We start from the raw sequence: 19,663 nt of genomic DNA on the forward strand, positions 1-19,663 counted from the left end.
GAGAGGAGCACATGAGCAGCCACACTGGCAGGGCCCAGGACCAGCTGTTACCACAGGGCCATGGTGCACCTACCATGCCTACACCTAGCTCCTTACCACAGGCACCATCCCATCCTGGAGCTACAGAAACGCAGGGGCAGCCACACTCGCAGAGCCCAGGATCAGCCCTCACCACGTTTCCCACTCCAGAGCCCGCACCTGGCTCCTTTCCTGGGTCCCACCCCGTCCTAGAGTTGAAGCAGAGAAGTGGGGCATGTACAGGGCCTGAGAGCAGCCTTTACCACAGGGTCCGCGAGCACCATGCCTACATTGCCATTTGGGAGAACACGGAAGGTAAAAAGGCACCTTAAGGGACCTTAAGGGCTGCCCCACTTGTGCAGTGGGTGGAGCAGTGGAGGGGAGTTGTGAGATGTCAGACCTCAGGGACCTGTTGCCAGGGGCCCAGTGGACACAGACGCAGATGAAGCCCTCTCAGAACCCACCTCTAGACTCCCTTCTAAGAAAGGCGGACTGGCAGGTGCTAGCACAACGTCCAGTTTACAGATGAGGAAGACAGATTCTGTGATAAAGGAATTTATTTTCTCTCTGAGCCAGGAAAAGTACCTATTTCCTATTGAAGATGAAGTGAACAGACTGGCACAGTGGCCTTCCTGGGTCATTGGAGAAATGATTCTGAAATGGTTTCCTTGTTGACAGTGTGTGTCTGTGCCTGCCCAGGGCAGCCAGGTACTCAGGCTCACCCCAAGGTGGGACTTGAGTGAGTGTGGGCTCCACTCCCAGAGAGACCCAAGCAGCCCACCCTGGGCTGTATTCCTCATGAACTTTACTACTGTCCTGCTCCAGTGCCTCAGTACAAAGGAGCCTGCCAGCACGAGGCCTGGCCAGTGGCCACAGCAGAAACGACAGCCACCCGAGCACACTCCTGTCACCCCCAGGTCTGCTCACAGGGTAAATACACATAACAAAAGTTTTAAAAGAAAATGGAATAAATTCAGTGATTAGGCACCAACAGTGATTTGAAAAATGAAACATCAATTTTAAATGGTACCAAGACAAGAACTTAAGACTGGGCTTCTTGCCCATTTTCTCTTAATGAGAAACCAAACATTCTGTACAAAATGATTCTAAACAGCAAGATACGAGTAGCCAACAAATACACAAGGACACACGCTGCCGGACTGAACATGCCAGCCTGACTCTGCAGTGGGCTCTCAGCAGGCAGACGGCCATCGTCCCAGGCCCCAAGGGCCTGGTGTATCCCAGAATGATGCTCTTAGTGCTCTGCAGGTCAGCCTCCCCTCCCCCACACTTCCCAGATCAAGGCCCAGGCCCAGAACGGAAGTGCACACTTCCCTGCCCTGCATCTCCCTGGGGGTCACAGTCATGTGGGTGATGCTGTGCCAGGGCCTGGGACTGAGATGACAGCCTCACAGCATGTTGAAGGACCACAAGGCAGACTGCAGCTGAGCCTATGTTCCCATAACCAGAATGGTTGTGCTTCTGCCATACGAATGTGGTCTATTTTAATAGTTTGAAATGAAGAAGTTGTCCATATCAAGCCAGGAAGGGACTAATTGGCCAAAGCTCTTGTGCTGCTCATCCCTTGTGATGCAGAGCCTCCAGAGAGAAGTAACAGAGCAAGGAGCTCCCTGAGACCAGCAGAGCCTCAGCCTAGGAAGGGGCCAGAAAACGTCGAATCCAACCACCCACTCCAAAGATGGGAAAGCAAGGTCCTAGGGAGATGTCCTTGCCCGTTTCTCATTGTTCCCACCTGACTGCTCTCTAACTTTGCAGGTGGTGGGGATGGGTGAAGACGGCTCCCCTGGAAAGCCCAGCAGGACAAGCTCCCATGTGGGCTGCATTGGCTGAGGTGTCCCTTTTTGGGGTCTCAGTCCTGGCCAGGCCACCAGGGGAGGTTACCTCAAGATAGGTCCAAGGACCCCTGTATTAAGCTGAGTTGACTTTTCCTTCTGGGATGGCGGGTGGAGGGGTGGACACATGCTAGACATGGCTGGAGTCCAGGCTTGGGAGTAGAGCTTTGCTTCCAACAGGCCAGCGTCCTCTTCTCTTGTCCTTCTTTCCATCTCCACCTCTACTTTCACTGTCAGGGTTTTGGTGGTCACAGGAACCAAGAGCTGGAAGGAACCCCTCTGGAGATGGGACTTGAACACCTCAGTCTCCGAAGCCTCCACCAGGTTCACGCACACCACGCACACTCAGAACACGCAGCACTTTCTTAGCAGCCTGGGATCAACAGGGAAGGTGGCTGGGCTGGGAGCTGAGATCAATACTGGGCCCCACTGTAGTCAGCTGGGGACAAGGGATGGCAGTTAAGAGCTGCGCTGTATGGGACCCCTTGTAGGGGACCTTACAGGGACACAGTCAGGGCTGGGCCAGTGAGCCAGTACCCTGCACACTCTGCCCAGTGTGGCCACACAGCCATCACCATTCCACCTGTGGGAGCACAAAGGCCTGGCCCCTGCAGTTCAGAGCAGCTGGACCTGCCCTCCAAAGCTCCTGTGGCCCCTCAGCACAAGGCTTTTCCAGTCTGTCGTTCCTTCTTCCTCCACTGCACCCTGGCCCTGCCCTCCTTCCCTGCAAAAATCTGACCTAACCTCTCAAGCCTAATTCAGGCACCCCTTGTCCTAAAAACGACCTTCTCTGCCTCCACTCCCTGAGGAGTTTTCACTTCCTGTGCACCCCATCAGCATCTTCAGCCCATCTTTGCCATCACCACTGCCTGTGTCCTTGTCCTTTCCCTCACTGATGTGACCTTGTCAAGTTTGGGAAAAGGTCTGACAGATTCCCCGTGTCCTCAGTGCCTAAGCCCGGGGCCTTGCCACCTGAGCCTTTGAGCTGCCAGGGGAGACGGCTCCTGCTGAGGGATGGATCCCCAGAAGCCAGCCAGGCCCCTGGTCTGGTGAAGTGTGGTGCTCACAGGTGCTGACAGGGTGTGGAGGCCGCCTCCATCAAACCCTGTGGGCAGTCATTTTTTGGAGGAGGAAAGTCTATTCACCCCAAGGTAGGATGAAGTGTCTGCTCTGCCCTGTTCATTCTGAAACTCTTGGAAATTTTGGTCAAAAACTTTCAACAAGAAATTCAGATCCCTACCTGAACTTTGGCACATGAAGCCCTGGGTGAGGCCCTACCTTCTGAACCTGCGATCAGAGAATCTCTCAAGTCACAGGAGGAGGAGACTGGCTTCTCCTGTCCCCATAGCCAAGTTTGAGTCCAATGTGGCACTGGAACACCAAGAAAGAGGGCGAAGTGAGAGGGAAACACTGGGCCTGGCACAGCCCCAGCCCCACCCCAGGCTGTCCTCCCTGCAGGCTCTACCCGCATCCCAGACACCCCTCCAGCTGGCCTCCCACACTGCTCCCGTGCACAGTGGACCCCCCTTCACCTTCTGCTCCTGTATTCCTTTCACCACTTCTGGCATGCCCCCAGGGCCCCCAGCCACATTTCCCCACTTCTCCCTGGCTGTCTCCCCGACTTTGCCTCCCATGGGTTCCCTCTGTGCTCTCCCCACTGCTCCCCCTTCACAGAAGGTCACGTGCTGCACCACCTGCACTGCAGATTCCTGGGCCCCGCCTTGGGCCCCTGCCTGTCCCAGGACCCCCTCAGCCCTGAGCCATCTCCATCTGCACATGCTCCCTTCCTCCCTCGCTCCCTCCGCCATCCCACCCCTCATCCTGCAGGTATTTCCCCCATCAGTTGCTGCTTTGCCCAGCTGGGATCAAGCCTTCTTAGGCAGGCAAGGGCCCCCCAAGGAGCATCGGCAGAGAGCAGCAAAGCCAACCTGCAGCTCCAGATTTCTGGGGCCCTGACCCTGGTCCTTGTCACCCCAGTCTCTGGAGCTCCAGCCCTGCTTCTTGTGGCTTTCGGCTGTTCATCTTCATGTTTTCCCTTCCTTTTGCCCTTCCCTCTCTGCCTCTCCCACCCGGGAGCAGCTGCCATACTCTGGCCTCAGTCTGAAAGTGGGAGCCCCTGCAGGTATCAGCTGCCCTGCTGGGTCTAAGGATCTAATTCCTTCGCTTCTCAAGACCACCTTTAACCTTCCTTCTCAACTATTCCAACGTTGGATGGCCTTGCCTCTCCCCTGACCAAAAAATGCCACGGCTGAAAAGGTCCATGTCCACTGTGGCCTGCGGGCCTTGGGTCCCAGGGTCAGCAAGGTAGCTCCTCATGGTCCAGGATTGAGGGGAACAGCCCAGAGGCTAGAGGCAAGAGGCTGAGGACCATGAGCGAGTGTGAGAGTGGATATCTGTTGGGAGCCCGGGTCTGAGGGGCAGGAAGAGACTGAGGATGCTTGCTGGCAACCGCTCCTAGCAAGGGGGTGAAGGTGGGGACCATGGCCAGCCAAAGGCACAGGTGGGCCCCAAGCAGGCAAAGGATGTATACTGATCAGGCCTCTGCTCTCTGGGTAAGGGATGCGGTCCCTGATATTACAGAGCTTTAGAGTGTGGAAGAGCAGCTCTGAGGCACTGTCCTGGCCCCGCTCTGGTTTTGGTGGCCCGAGTCACAGCTTGGCACCCCTGCGAGGCTCCGAGGACTGCCGCAGGCACATCTGTTCACTCATGGTCTTCTGCAGGGCCTGGGTCTTCTCCAGATCCACCTGGACATAGTCCACCTTCTTGCCGGACGTCACAGAGCCTATGGATGGCTGAGGGACAGAGGGTGGAAGTGGGAGTGGGAGCGTCTGTGAGGTCCTGGTGAGGAAGGGCAGGCCAAGGAGTGGGCTCTCCCAAACTTTCTCAGGGGGAAAGGAACCTCTGCCTCCTGCTCTCAGCAGCCTGGGAGGCCTGGGCTTTAAAGCCTCAACTCCAGGCTAACCTCTCCTCCTGCTGGATGCCATAGCCCTGGCCAGCACTTCTCATCTCCCACCTCGCAGGAAGAGCCAGGCCCTTCTCTGGCCCAAGGATTGGCCAAGGCCTTCCCCTCTAAACACTCATCCGTGGCAGGAAATTTCCCAGGTGTCAACAAGCACCAGCCTAGGCCTTTCCAGGGGTGCCCTTGGTGAGCCCTATCTCCCCAAGGAGGGCAATGCACAGAGGTGGAGCTCTCCACCCTGCTGTCTAGACAGGCTGGCTACATGTGCTTTCTCGGGAGGCTTTCCTGGGCCCAGAAGTTCCTTCTGAGGCCCCCTGCATCAATGGCCGGGCTCTGAAACCCTCCCGCACAGTGAGTTCTCCTCACAGAAGAGTTTGGCCTGGAGCCAGGTTGCCGGTCCTGGGTCTCTCCTGATTTATTTCACAACCTCCACAGATCAGGTCTCCACACAGTCATCTGTCTCTACGGGGAGTCAGGGCAGGCTGATGAAGGCACCACACTGAGAGGGAAGGAACATGAGCCCCGATATCCAGATCAGAGCACCACTGAGCATAAGAGCCAGGCACCAGGCTGGGAGTGGCGGCCCAGCAGCCTGGTGCTGCCGGTGCTGAAGGGCCTGGCCCCACAGTCTCTCCCCCAGGGCCCAACCCCAGCTCCACCCCAGGCACCTTGCTCGGCTGGAAGTCCAGGGCCATGTAATGGATGTTACCAGTGCTCCTCGGCGGGGCTGAACTGCTGGTGCCACCGGAAACAGGAAATGCAGATGCCGGGTTCTGCTGTCACAAGGAGGAAAATCCTGCAAATGAGTTTAGGACACAGACAGACCCAGCACCCAGTGGAACACACCTGTGGGCGTAGCTACGAGCCCACTGGGTCCTACTCTGAGCCACGCACTGGGGCACTCTCTGCTCATTCAAACCCTCTCAGCAGTCCTGTGAGCCAGGTGTTACTACTGTGCCTCTCCTTCACACACTGGATGCTGCACCCAGTCAGTCATCTGAAACTCCCACCCATGGCCCAGAGTGGGTCCATCCTATGAAGCAGCTGCCTCCCCCTCCAGCTCCCAGAGATTGGCAGTGCCCACTACCCGAGGCGGCATGGAGCCTGCTCCCTTGGCAGCTCTCCAGGAGATATGCGGGGTCCCGCAGCCTCCTCCCTAGAAGGCTGCCACCTTGCTGGGACATTCCTGAAGTCTGGCTCTGGTGAGAAAAGTGGCCACCCTGGGCTCTGGGTTTTGGCTGCTTTGCTGGCTGGCTCATTCTTCCGATATCTGTGCAGCAACTATCAAGTGCTGGTCATGATGCCCTCTTCAGTGCCAATCTAAGGGGTATCCTGTGTTCCACCTGCATCTCCACGTCTCTCACAGCCCTCACCAGGGTGAGGCATGTACATGGGTGTCTCCCCATGGCCAAGCAGACACCTCCAACTCTGCCTCTTCCAGGGCAGGGCACCACCTGTATCACCGTCATGAGGGCGAGGTGGGCTGCCTCTGCTCTTCAAGTTCCAGACTTCCTTGAGGGGAGACCATCATCTTCCTAACCCTAATGATTGCCTAATACACCTGTGCTCAAGAAGGGTTTGCAATAGGAGACCAAATCACACCTGACTGGGCTGGGGTGAGTCAGCTGAGGTAGCTAAGCTGGGAAGCGGGAACATGAGTGTGGGTCCCAGGGGACTCTGATAGGAGCCTTACAGTGACCCCCAAGGACTCACCAGGAAAATATACCTCTCTCCACTGTCTTCTGAGTCTGTGTTGGTGATGCTCTGCATGGAGATGGGGTGTTGGGAGGAGCTGGAGTCAAAGGTGTCGCTGTTGTGGGAAGAAGGCAAGGAGTATATCCTGGGTGGGGCTTAGGGCTGCTGTCAGGGCTCCAGCCTCCAGCTGAGCCCTGACTTCAAGCATCCAGGCCTCACACTGTTACCAGATCAAGAACTGATATGGGCAGGGGTCATTATTCCCCCTTTACAGATGAGAAGGCCGTCACACCTCATGGGACGGAGACAGGGTCAGCTATGTCCACATCAACATCAGCATCCGGTTATCCTGACCACAAGCCAATCACCATCCCACTCACCCCTCCACCGGCCCGGTCCCAAGCTCCTGTTTCCACTGACAGACACTCACCTGGTACCAGACCAGGGCTCTGTGACAGGTGGCTTGAAGGAGAGCTCATTGATGACCCTGTTGTTTCTCAGGTTGGGCGGTGTTGGGTTTGCTGGAGCAGGAAAAGAACCTTCAGTCATCAGCCAGTGATGACACCACACCCATGTCCACTTTGCTACAAGGCCCAGGTGTGCTTAGAAAGACCCAGCCCATCCACCCAGCTGTGTGCGGGGGACTGAGGTTTGGCAAGGCTGTATCAGATGGGTCATGCTGAAGGGCCTTAGAGTTCTGTTCTCAGATTCCAGATCATATGCTCCTCCCACTGTATCTATAGCCACTGTATTTTCAGAATCCAAAATGGGGACTCATAGTCTGACAATAGATTTTTCTGCCTAAATTTGACTTGATATAAAAAACAGACACAATGTTTGAAATGGATTTAGTCCCCATGCCTGCCCCTGCTTGCCTTGGACAGGGCTGTGTAGCCCACCATGGAAGCAGGTAGACACCATGAGGTGCTGAGGCTCCAGCGCCACTCGCTGGGTCTGGTTCCCTGTGGCCAGACCCACAGGACTAATACCCACCCAGTTATCCCACTTCTTCCTTGAACCCCGTGCTGGGCCAAGGCCACAAGGTGAGGTCATGGCAGCCTGGAACCTGAACTCTAGCTCTTCTTCCTGGTCTACACGTGGAGGGCACAGACCAAACTTCACTGGACACCTGCTGTGAGGCAGGGCCACTGTCCCAGACACTCTCCTTCCAAACAAACCCAGGAAGTAGGAGTTACTATCTCCATTTCACAGAGAAGAAAACTGAGGCTCAGAGAATTCACATGACTTGCCAAAGTCAGACGTTCCACATCCAGGATCCACCTGACCCCTAAGCGAATGCAGAGTCCCTGGACATTGTCAATAGATAGAATGGGGAAAGACTTACCTTTCCGGTTAGGCTTCAGGCTGTGGTTGACAGGGGGCAGCTGGACCTCATGTCCCTGGCTGAGGTCTTGGTGCATAGAAAGCTCTGTGAGTGGGGAGCCAAGCAGGTCAAAGCGAACAAGACATGAGCCCACAGAGATGCAGACACCCTGGGAATCATCACCTGCTTGCTCCACAGCCGGCAGGGCGGGGGAGCCTGGGTTCATGGGCACACAGCTGTCCTCAGAAGCAATGCTGTCTGATAGGCCCACAAGTGTTTTTCCTGGCTAGGAAGGGGAAAGTGAAAGAAACACAGCTATCACCAGTAAGAACAAGATAGGAATGAGAATTTCTAGACAAAGCCAAAAAGAGTCATGACGGGGTGTTTTGAACAAAACTTTTGATCACCTTGGCTGGGGGCTGCTGTCTTCAGCAGCCACCTGCAGCCCAGACAGAAGTGCTCCAGCCAGGAACCCCATGCATGGGGCCCCTCTGGGCAGCCTCAGGGGTCAGACTTTGGAGCAGCTTCCATGACATAGTCACATGTAAAAGTGGAAGAGTTTTCAGTTCTTACGGGTCCTGGGAGGTTAGGGAGCAAGAGGAGAGAGGGTGGCAACTGGCAGTGTATCTTGCAGAATGGGGTGTGGGATCACTTAATTAAGGTCGGAGTAAATGCCTGGATAGTCTATTTAAAGGCAGCAGCAAGAAAGTGGCGAGCCCAGTCTGCTGGCTGGGGGAGGTGAGTCTAAATTCCTATCTCTGGCCACTGACCGAAGCCACATGGGTGTGGTGCAAAACCGGAAACCATCAGGGACACTAAGTCCTCTGCCTCTGGTCTGAGAAAGTTTCACCTCCATTCAGTGTGGATGCCAAGACAGCATACAATTATAAGCCTTCACTACATGGGGAGGGCTACACTTTGAAGCTAACAGAGTGACCTTGGAAAGACCCTGAAATCAAAGTAGAGGCAAGAAAAAAATGAGATGTCTGGGCCCTTCTAGCTCTCAGGACCCCTTGGGGTCCAACTACAATTTGTGACAAATCTATAGGATAAAATATCTTTAGTGGCTGGGTCCACTCTGGTTTCTGGATGCTGGACCCAGGCAGAAGGCGGCAGAGGCCGTGCACCATGCAGATGTGGCTCAGCACCCAATGTCCACTTGGGTTTCCGGATACTGGACCCAAGCAGAAGGCAGCACAGGCCTTGCACCATGCAGGTGTGGCTCAGCACCCAATGTCCACCTGGGTTTCCGGATACCGGACCCAGGCAAAAGGCAGCACAGGCCGTGCACCATGCAGGTGTGGCCTCGAGACCCACCATCCACCTCAAGTCCTGACTCGGCACTGGCAGGTCAGCATCTCAGGCCCTGATCAAGGATCATACCAGATGTCTTAGCCCTGGAAGGTGAGGTAAGGGGCGAGGTGCACTTCCCCATACAAGGAGATTCCTCTCCCCCAGTGGCTGTCATTAGCTGACAAGGTATCAGGGAGGTATAAGGAGCCTGGGGCTCACTCGGGCTCCTGGGTGACCACCAAGCTGCAGGCAGAGCTGCCACAGAGTTCTGCAATGCAGCAGACCTAGGTACAGCCTTCCTCCAGCTCCTGCCCCATCTGCCCTCTGCCTTGGTTACCTAATTCCCACCATCTTTGTAAGGAGCCTGACACCAGGCCTTGTTGCTTGTCTGACACCTTGGAGAACTGTGGTTACCCTTTCCAGGTGGCAGCCTGGAATCCATCCACCTCACCTGACTCTGAGTACTGCCCTTGCCTTGAGGCTCACACAGAAGCACCCCTGCTCCAGAGGATCTCCTGGATAAGGTTGCTGAATCAGATCACCCACCACCCCAGCAGCCTGTCCCCTCTGCCTACCCATACCAAAGGCTCACAGGGAAGCACTCCTGCTCCAGGGGACCTCATGAGTTAGAGCGCCTGCTTAGAGCATCCAGAACCCCAGCATTCTGCACCCTCTGCTACCCACAGCGCTGATAAGCCTTGTGATCCCGTCTACTTCGGTACTCACTTTCTTCCAGACCTGGATACCTGCCTCACTTATCCAAAAACTGAACCTATGGTTCTGAACTGAGGCAAGAACCTAGGCAGGCTCCTAGGAGGGAGATGCTGTCACCCTTTGGGGGATGTGCTTTTAGTTCCATGGAGTGTGACCTTTACCTCCCTAAGCCAGTCTGGGGACCCCTGGTTAAGCCATACTCACCAGGAAAGAACTGACTCCCTCATGCATGGACTTAGCTGGCCGGCTGGCATTCCCTCCACCATGCTGGGGGTACTTGCCAGAGGAAGCTATGACAGAGGAAGGAGATCCACATGTATCACAGCTGATCCATGTGTTGATGCCTCCCCAGTGCTGCTCAGGGTCTCCCTGATGCTCCAGTGCTGCTCAGGGTCTCCCTGATGCTCCAGAGGACATGACTCTCAACCCCAAATGACAAGGCGTCATCTCTAACACATCCCTGCTCCCTACCACAACTCCTCCTGGGCTTCCAGGTCCAGCTCCAGTGTTACCCACAGAGTGTCCCTCCTGGACGCCTGCCCTCAGGACACACCTATCCTTCAACTCCTACAGCACCCACCACCCATCCCTTTCACCCACCTGCCACCTCCAGGAATAGTAGAGTGCTTGTACTGACTTCTGCATGTCGGTTGCATTTTATTTTATACAAAAATGTGAGCTCTGAACAGCAAACATGTTTTATATATACCTCTATCATTTCAATTTCACAACACAAGGACCTTGTTCAAATTGCTGAAACACTGAGAAGACTGCAAAGAACTCTAACCCAGGATCCAGGACCTCAGGGTGAGGCTCATCTTTGCCACTTATGACTTTTAACCCTGAATAAGCCTAAGTACCATGGGCCTCATATAAAATGGAGAAAACAAGGCTTTGCCCCACCAGACTCTCTCATAACAGGAAGAATAAACAAAGGCTTTGCAAGGTATAAGAATGGATGCAACAGGAAAGGAGTTACTATTGATCTATTTTTTTTTTATTGAGGAGAGGAGGTTATATGCAGATATAAAATACTCTCAGTGGAAAACAAATGACAAAAGAATCTAGGTATTTCAAATACACAAGTTTAGACTTCAAACAAAGATATCCAAGTATAGGCTGGAAAATATTTTGAAGATCTCATTTTGTTTCAACAGTCTGTTAGTCCACACTGGTTTGGCTCTAGTTTTGGACTGATCTCCTAAATTTCTGTTTTAAGTCTTTACTTGGATTTAAACATATATACACTATGATGATTTAGAATTCCAAACCCATATGTGCTGTACTGTAACTAAGAATGTTCTGTCTCCCTTAGTGGAGGCCGAGTCTGCCACAGTCTTGCCATTGGGTGTCTATTAACAGCCTCCAGTGCTGGGGGACCCAGCAGTCAAGGTCCAGGCAGGAGATGAACTTGACTATCAGTGACCTGAGTGGCTCCCAAGTCTCCCTTGGCCATGGGAGACCAAGGACTAGCTAACCACTGAGAACCCGGTGCCACCTCCCCTCTCCCTCTGGGTCTCAGTAAGGGCTCATACTGACCTTGGCGACATCGGCTGTTGTCTATTGCAGGAAGGGTATTCCGCTTGGGGATGGCAGCAGCAATGGACCACCTGCTACTTTCACTGACTGAAGGTCTCTGCTGAGGGCTGCCCCACTGACATGCTTCTGCCTGCCTTGCCTTGGGCAGGGGAAGGGAGGCTATGGGCCCAGGAGTGGCCACTGCCATGGCATAGAGGTTCTTGTCTAACGTGACTGTCCTAGGAATCTGGTGCACTGAGAGTAGGGTGGCCGGAACACCACTATTGTTCACCAGGTGGCCCCCAAACTCCTGGCACAGGGTGCTTCTGGGTGCCTTGAAGGGGTACACACCCTCTTTATCCGCCTCAGAGCCTGTGAGGCTGCCTCTGGTGGGGCCATGGGAGGCCAGGCTCCAGGGGATTCTGTGGGTGCTGCCTCTGAATTCTGTATTGGGCTGGCTCGGCTTGGAAAGGCTATGGAAGCCACGGATGTGACCGCTGACCCCATCAACACTGTATCCACTGTGCTGGGCAAGATTTTGCACGGCTGTGCTTCTCCTCATGAGGAATGGGGCCCCAGAACCCTGGGAGAAGCTGGCACTCCTAAGAGAGAGAAAGAAGGGAAGGAGCAGGGGTGAGAGGAGGCCAGGACTGCCCCAGGGAGGCAGGCGGGGAAGTTCACAGCCCCATGTAGTGAGATGATATGGAGAAAACACAGGAAGAGGAATTGGGCAGACCTGAGGTTTGTCTAGTTGGGAGTTTACTACCTTGTGGCCTTGAGCATTTTCCCTTTCTGAATTAGTTTCTCCATCTGTAAAATGGTGATTAAAAACTCACTTTGCAGGTTGCTTAGAAATCAGACTCTAGTATATCTAGAGTCTAATTCAATCAAGGCAAGACCTTATTCCTCTCCCCCAGTGGCTGTGATTAGCAGGGTGGTCAGTTTCACCCCCACAAAACAGAGCAGCAAGCCAGATACACTGGCTACTGGTTCCCTGCTGTGAGCATCCCAGAATGTGCATATCTGAATGCCCAGGCTGAGAGATGGTGGGGAGAGCTTTGAAGTGGGTGGCAGGAAGCAGCAAGCAAGTCATCTCATCTCTGAGTCTCAGTGTTCCCCTGTAAAGTAAATCAGCTCGTGGGTGTCAATGTGGTAAGTTATAAAGAACTTCAGACATAAGCAACAGATCCATCTTCTACCAGGTTTTATGGTGGTTAGAGAGGCAATTCGAAGGAAAAGTTTCTCTCCCCAGAAACCTAAACATCTACAGAAAAAATGGTTTCCTGTTTGGCAACTTTATCTGGATAGAAAAAGGTTTGAAGCCAGGCATGGTGGCTCACACCTGTATTCTCAGCACTTTAGGAAGCCCAGACAGGCAGATGGCTTGAGCTCAAGAGTTCGAGACCAGCCTGGACAACATGGTAAAAACCTGTCTCTTCCAAAAAAAAATAAAATAAAATAAAATTAGCCGGGCATGGTGATGTAGTCCCAGTTACTTGGTTGGGAGGCTGAGGTGGGAGGATGGCTTGAGCCCAGGAGGCCGAGGCTGCAGTGAGCTGAGATCATGCTATTGTACTCCAACTTGGGCAACAGAGCCAGACCCTGCCTCAGAAAAAGAAAAAGTTTTGAATTATTAAAATGTAAGTTTTGGGAGATAAGGCAAGTAGTAAAAAGAGAATCAATGAATGAGGAGGGAGCTGTGTCAGGTTCCAGCGCTGCCACTGATAAGCTCTGTGTGCCTTCCTGATTGCCCCAGACACGACCCGGCGTCACAGTGATTTCCAAGGGTCCATCTGGCTCTGCAACTCTACAGCCTTTGGCTTTATGAGAGTGGTTTTGGAACTGGGTTCTACGTTCTGTGTGGGTGCTCTGGGAAATTGCAGGATGTAGTTCTGAGCAAGTATGGATCTAGGTCTTCTTCCCTATCTTTTATATTATTGTTCTTCCTAGGATTTAATGTGGGGAAAAAAGTAAGACTGGATCCTTATAGCAGCGGTTCTCAGGCTCTAGATGGCCACAGGCATCTTTGAAAAGCTGAGCAAAAGCTCTTGGGGTGTCTCCCCAGAATGTGGCATGTCTCACACACATGCACATTTGCATGCGGTTTCTAGGGGTCACAGCCCTCTGAGACCAATCCATGGAACTGCCTCACTGGTGTGCTCTCAGCCTGTGAGGAGCTGTTCCTTGGGGACGTGGCCACAGCTGGCCCACAAGCTTAGAAAAATGAAGGGAAGCAGGTATGCAGGCCAGGCTACCTCCTCTGCCAACATGGGCCACCGAGCTTCACAGCCTTCCTCCCTGGACCTCTGCATTCCTTCTCCCTTTCTATTCCTCTCCACACACAAGACCAAGCCAACAGTATGGGCCTCCATAACTAAACATGTGTCTCTAGAGCATGCTGTGCTTCACCAACAGACAGGAGAGCAAGGGAAGATGCAGGATCCTCGTGTTCATATTTGTCTTTGGTGCCTTTCACTTGGTCTTTTGGAGTTTCCAGCTCTCTGGTGGATATGTCACCTGGATTTGCTCCTGTGATATTTGCTCATGCCCCATTTTCCATCTGAGCCAGGCACAGTGGACACAGATGCCACCTGCCCTGCAGGACAGGTGTCACAGCAGTGGAGGAGGTGTCATGAATGCACACCACCACAATCAGGTGGGATGAGCACACGGCTGCAGACAGATCTGGATGAGCCCTCCCTGGTGGTGGCGAGAGTGCCAGAAAAGTCTTCTGCAAAGCCAAACATTAGAGTTACCCACACTCTCACTCACTCACCAGTCAGCCTTAGTGAGCCCACCCTACTCATTTCCTCCTGATCCTTCTTCTGGACCACAAAAGGTCTCATAACAAGTCTTCCTCACATCTTCCCAGGGCCTCTCCAGCCCTCTCCATCCTGCTATTTACCTTCCTAACCTCCCAGCTTAAACATCTTCACCACTGTCACAGTGCCTTTAGGATGAAGCCCAAACTCCCAGCTTTATTCCATCCCATCTTCCCAGTCTTTTCTTCCTAGTTACCCTTCCCACCTAGGATCCACTCAAACCAGACGTCACTGTGTCCCCAGCATGCTCCTCTCAGTGACACTTCTGGGCTTTGTCCTGTTGTCAGCTGTCCCTGGATGGCTTCTGAGGTCCCTCTGGCAAGCTCCTACTCCATTTATCCTTCAAACTCAGCTCAAAAGGCACATTTTTAAAAGCCTCTCTTACATCCTCTGCCTCCAAGTGTAACTAATCACCTGCATAACTGTTCTTGGAGCAGCATCAAATTACTATCTGCATCACACTCCATTGTTACTTATCTCTTCCACCAGACTATGATTTCCCTGAGGAAGGAAACCCTGTCTTACTCATCTTTCTTTCCTCAGCACCCAGGTTAGTGCTTGTCACATAGTAAATAACGAATAAATGTTTGCTGAAGGAACAAGCAAATGAATGCAAAAGTAAATAAAGAAAAGTGGGGTGCCGCCATCCTTTTTCCTGAGCTTGGACCAAACACTTTGAAGCAGCAGATCCAAACTCTTCCTCCTTAAACCCCACTTTCTTATGTCCCAATATCCACCTGCCCATGTCGTTTACTCCAGCTCAGATACTACTCACCCCTGAGTACGTCCCACATGGTCTAAACCCCATCCCTAGGTTTGCATGCCTCACCTCGCCCTGGAATGCTTCTCTCTGATGCATCAAAATATTACACCAAGTCCAAAAGACTTTCCATCTACAAAAGAATTACTGGTCCCTAATTCTCTCATCTTAAGCACACCCTCTTCTGTGCCCCCATAGCACCTGGGCTCCCATCAAGACATGCACTCACTCTGTCTGGTGTGTGTTATCAGTGTGTGAGTCTCCCGACTCCCAGAAGACCCTGTGCTCTTCCTCCCTGTTCCCGCAGCACCTGGGCTCCCATCAGAACATGGACCTTGCTCTGTCTTGTGTTGGTTTCTGGGTCTGTGTCTCTCTACTCCTAGCCAACCATGTCCTCCAAGACAGCAGAGGGCCACATCCTGTCCCATGGAATTATGCCTGGCTTATGGTAGATGACACTAATGCATTTTGAGCAGGACTATATCAGGTAAAAGGTAATCAAAGGAAGCCAACATGCCCGAAATTACCTACTCAAAGAACAGGAGCACTGTGCCAACACCCAGGGCTCTGGACACGCTGCTCAATCCCTGCTGCAGTGTGCTCCCCTTGGGCAAGAATCAGGAGGAGAACTCTGAGGACTCAGAGGTCCTGGGGACTCCATTACTGCCATGCACACCCATGTGAGGCCAATGTTACTATGATGTCCTGCATTGGTTTTGTTGGATGGATACCTGGGAGCAGTGGATTTGGAGAGATGCTTCTCTTCCAGGACTGCAGGCTGACAGAAGCCGCATAAAACAGGTAAGACCCTGTGTCAGGCACATGACATGTGATGCCGCTTTAAATCTTCCTAATAGGTCTGAGAAACACATGTTACCCCTGCATAGCAGATGAGGAAGGCAGAAATGGCCAAGTTGGTACAGGGAGACACTAAAGCACAAGTGTGCAGGGTGCTTCCTGGAGTCAGCAAGCAGTTTGGGAGTAAACACTCACTCCAGCCAGCAGCGCAGTGCACCTTTCCTCCTGTCCTAGGCTTCTGGCTGCACAGAGGCTGGTGGCATGTGGGGCTGTCACACCACCTCCTGAATATTCTTTGGTGTCAATATCAACCCAGAGCTCTCCCCTGACTTTTAAAAATGGTTTCCTAGGTTTTGTAGCCACTTCCTTTTGTACTTGGTCACTGCATTTAAATAAATAAATAAACACTTTAAAAATCTAAATGATGGGTGGCTGGCAAGATGGCCAAATAGGAACAGCTCTGGTCTGCAGCTCCCAGCAAGATCAACACAGAAGGTGGATGATTTCCGCATTTCCAACTGAGATACCTGGCTCATCTCACTGGGACTGGTTAGACAGTGGGTGCAGCCCACAGAGGGTGAGCTGAAGCAGGGTGGGGTGTCACCTCACCAGGGAAGCACAAAGTGTTGGGGAACTCCCTCTCTTAGCCAAGGGAAGCCAAGAGGGACTGTGCTGTGAGGAATGGTGCATCCTGGCCCAGATACACTTTTCCCATGGTCTTCACAACCCACGACCAGGAGATTCCCTCGGGTGCCTACGCCACCAGGGCCCTGGGTTTCAAGCACAAAACTGGGCAGCTTTTTGGGCAGACTCCGAGCTAGCTGTAGGAGTTTTTTTCCATATCCTAGTGGCGCCTGGAATGCCAGAGAGACAGAACTGTTCACTCCCCTGAAAATGGGGCTGAAGCTAGGGAGCCAAGTGGTTTAGCTCAGGGGATCCCACCCCCATGGAGACCAGCAAGCTAAGATCCACTGGCTTGAAATTCTCGCTGCCAGCACAACAGTCTGAAGTCAACCGGGGACACTGAAGCTTGGTGGGGGTGAGGCATTCGCCATTACTGAGGCATGAATAGGCGGTTTTCCCCTCACAGTGTAAACAAACCCTCCAGAAAGTTCTAACTGGGCAAAGCCCACCATAGCTCGGCAAAGCCACTGTGGCCAGACTGCCTCTCTAGATTCTTCCTCTCTGGGCAGGGCATCTCTGAAAAAAAGGCCGCAGTCCGAGTCAGGGGCTCATAGACAAAACCCCATCTGCCTGGGACAGAGCACCTGGGGGAAGGAGCAACTGTGGGCGCAGTTTCGGCAGACTTAAATGTTCTGCCTGTGGCTCTGAAGAAAGCAGCATATCTCCCAGCACAATGCCCGAGCCCTGCTAAGGGACAGACTGCCTCCTCAAGCAGGTCCCTGACCCCTGTCCCTCCTGACTGGAGACACCTCCCAGCAGGGATCGACAGACACCTCATACAGGAGAGCTCCAGCTGGCATCTGGCAGGTGCCCCTCTGGGACAAAGCTTCCAGAGCAAGGAACAGACATCTATCTTTGCTGTTCTGTAGTCTCCACTGGTGATACTCCGCTGGTGATACAGGGTCTGGAGTGGACCTCCAGCAAACTCCAGTAGAGCTGCAGCAGACGGGCCTGACTGTTAGAAAGAAAACTAACAAACGGAAAGGAATAGCATCAACAACAACAACAAAAAACATCCACACAAAAACCCTATCCGAAGATCACCAACATCAAAGATCAAAGGTAGACAAATTGAAGAAGATGAGGAAAAAACAGTGCAAAAAGGCTGAAAAGCCAGAACACCTCTTCTCCTCCAGAGGATCACAACTCCTCACCAGAAAGGGAACGAAACTGCACAGAGAATGAGTTTGACGAACTGACAGAATTAGGCTTCAGAAGGTGGGTAATAACTCCTCTGAGCTAAAGGAGCATGTTCTAACCCAATGCAAGGAAACTAAAGACCTTGATAAAAGGTTACAGGAATTGCTAACTAGAATAACTAATTCAGAGAAGAACATAAATGACCTAATGGAGCTGAAAAACACAGCATGAGAACTTCATGAAGAATACACAAGTATCAATAGACAAGTCCATCAGGCAGAAGAAAGGATATCAGAGATTGAAGATCAACTTAATGAAATAAAGCATGAAGACGAGATTAGAGAAAAAAGAATTAAAAGAAATGAGCAAAGCCTCAAAGAAATGTGGGACTATGTGAAAAGACCAAGCTACGTTTGATTGGTGTATGTGAAAATGACAGGGAAAATGGAACCAAGTTGGAAAACACTCTTCAGGATATCATCCAGGAGAACCTCCCCAACCTAGCAAGAGAAGCCAACATTCAAATTCAGGAAATACAGAGAACACCACCAAGATACTCCTCGAGAAGAGCAACCCCAAGACACATAATCATCAGATTCAGCAAGGTTGAAATGAAGGAAAAAATGCTAAGAGCAGCCAGAGAGAAAGGCTGGGTTATCCACAAAGGGAAGCCCAACAGACTAAGAGCAGATCTTTCTGCAGAAACCCTACAACTCAGAAGAGAGAAGGGGCCAATATTCAACATTCTTAAAGAAAAGAATTTTCAACCCAGAATTTCATATCCAGCCAAACAAAGCTTCATAAGTGAAGGAGAAATAAATTTCTTTACAGACAAGCAAATGCTGAGAGATTTTTGTCACCACCATGCCTGCCTTACAAGATCTCCTGAAGGACGCACTAAACATGGGAACAAAAAACCAGTACCAGCCACTACAAAACCATACCAAAATGTAGAGACCATCGATGCTAGGAAGAAACTGCATCAACCAGCAGTCAAAATAACCAGCTAGCATCATAACGACAGGATCAAATTCACACATAACAATATTAACCTTAAATGTAAATGGGCTAAATGCCACAATTAAAAGATACATACTGGCAAATTGGATAAAGAGTTGAGACCCATCGGTGTGCTGTATTCAGGAGACCCATCTCACGTGCAAAGACACAGATAGGCTCAAAATAATAGGATGAAGGAAGATTTACCAAGCAAATGGAAAGCAAAAAAAAAAAAAGCAGGGGTTGCAATCCTAGTCTCTGATAAAACACACTTTAAACCAAGAAAGATCAAAAGAGACAAAGAGGGCATTACATAATGGTAAAGGGATCAATTCAACAAGAAGAGTTAACTATCCTAAATATATATGTGCCCAATACAGGCACACCCAGATTCATAAAGCAAGTTCTTCTAGACTACAAAGAGACTTAGACTCCCACACAATAATAATGGGAGACTTTAACACCCCACTGTCAATATTAGACAGATCAATGAGACAGAAAATTAACAAGGATATTCAGGACTGGAACTCAGTTCTGGAACAAGCAGACCTAATAGACATCTACAGAACTCTCCATCCCAAATCAACAGAATATACATTCTTCTGAGTACCACATAGCACTCACTTATTCTAAAATTGACCACATAATTGGAAGTAAAACACTCCTCAGCAAATGCAAATGAAGGGAAATCATAACAAACAGTCTCTCAGACCACAGTGCAATCAAATTCGAACTCAGGATTAAGAAACTCACTCAAAAATGCACAACTACATGGAAACTGAACAACCTGTTCCTGAATTTATTTACTGGGTAAATAACGAAAATAAGGCAGAAATAAATAAGTTATTTGAAACCAATGAGAACAAAGACACAACGTACCACAATCTCTGGGACACAGCTAAAGCAATGTTCAGAGGGAAATTTACAGCACTAAATGCCCATAAGAGAAAGCAGGAAAGATCTAAAATCAACACCCAAACATCACAATTAAAAGAACTAGAGAAGCAAGAGCAAACAAATTCAAAAGCTAGCAGAAGACAAAAAATAACTAAGATCAGAGCAGAGCTGAAGGATACAGAGACACAA

General features: G+C 51.5%; 1 protein-coding gene across 1 annotated transcript in view; it reads right to left on the reverse strand.

Moving 5' to 3' along the window:
- Positions 1-557: 557 nt before the first annotated feature.
- Positions 558-19,663, reverse strand: part of GAB4 (GRB2 associated binding protein family member 4) — a 60,051-nt gene continuing 40,945 nt past the window's right edge. The window contains exons 6-12 of the mRNA XM_063663362.1: positions 11,726-11,976; positions 10,061-10,146; positions 7,871-8,135; positions 6,956-7,046; positions 6,544-6,640; positions 5,499-5,603; positions 558-4,663 (exon numbers count right to left, since the gene is read on the reverse strand). Of these exons, the coding sequence (XP_063519432.1) occupies positions 4,520-4,663; positions 5,499-5,603; positions 6,544-6,640; positions 6,956-7,046; positions 7,871-8,135; positions 10,061-10,146; positions 11,726-11,976 (1,039 nt within the window). The 3' untranslated portion in view covers positions 558-4,519. The remainder of the gene's footprint in view (positions 4,664-5,498; positions 5,604-6,543; positions 6,641-6,955; positions 7,047-7,870; positions 8,136-10,060; positions 10,147-11,725; positions 11,977-19,663) is intronic.

Source organism: Pongo pygmaeus, chromosome 23, assembly GCF_028885625.2.
Source record: "Pongo pygmaeus isolate AG05252 chromosome 23, NHGRI_mPonPyg2-v2.0_pri, whole genome shotgun sequence".
In the NCBI taxonomy this organism is placed as follows: Eukaryota; Metazoa; Chordata; class Mammalia; order Primates; family Hominidae; genus Pongo; species Pongo pygmaeus.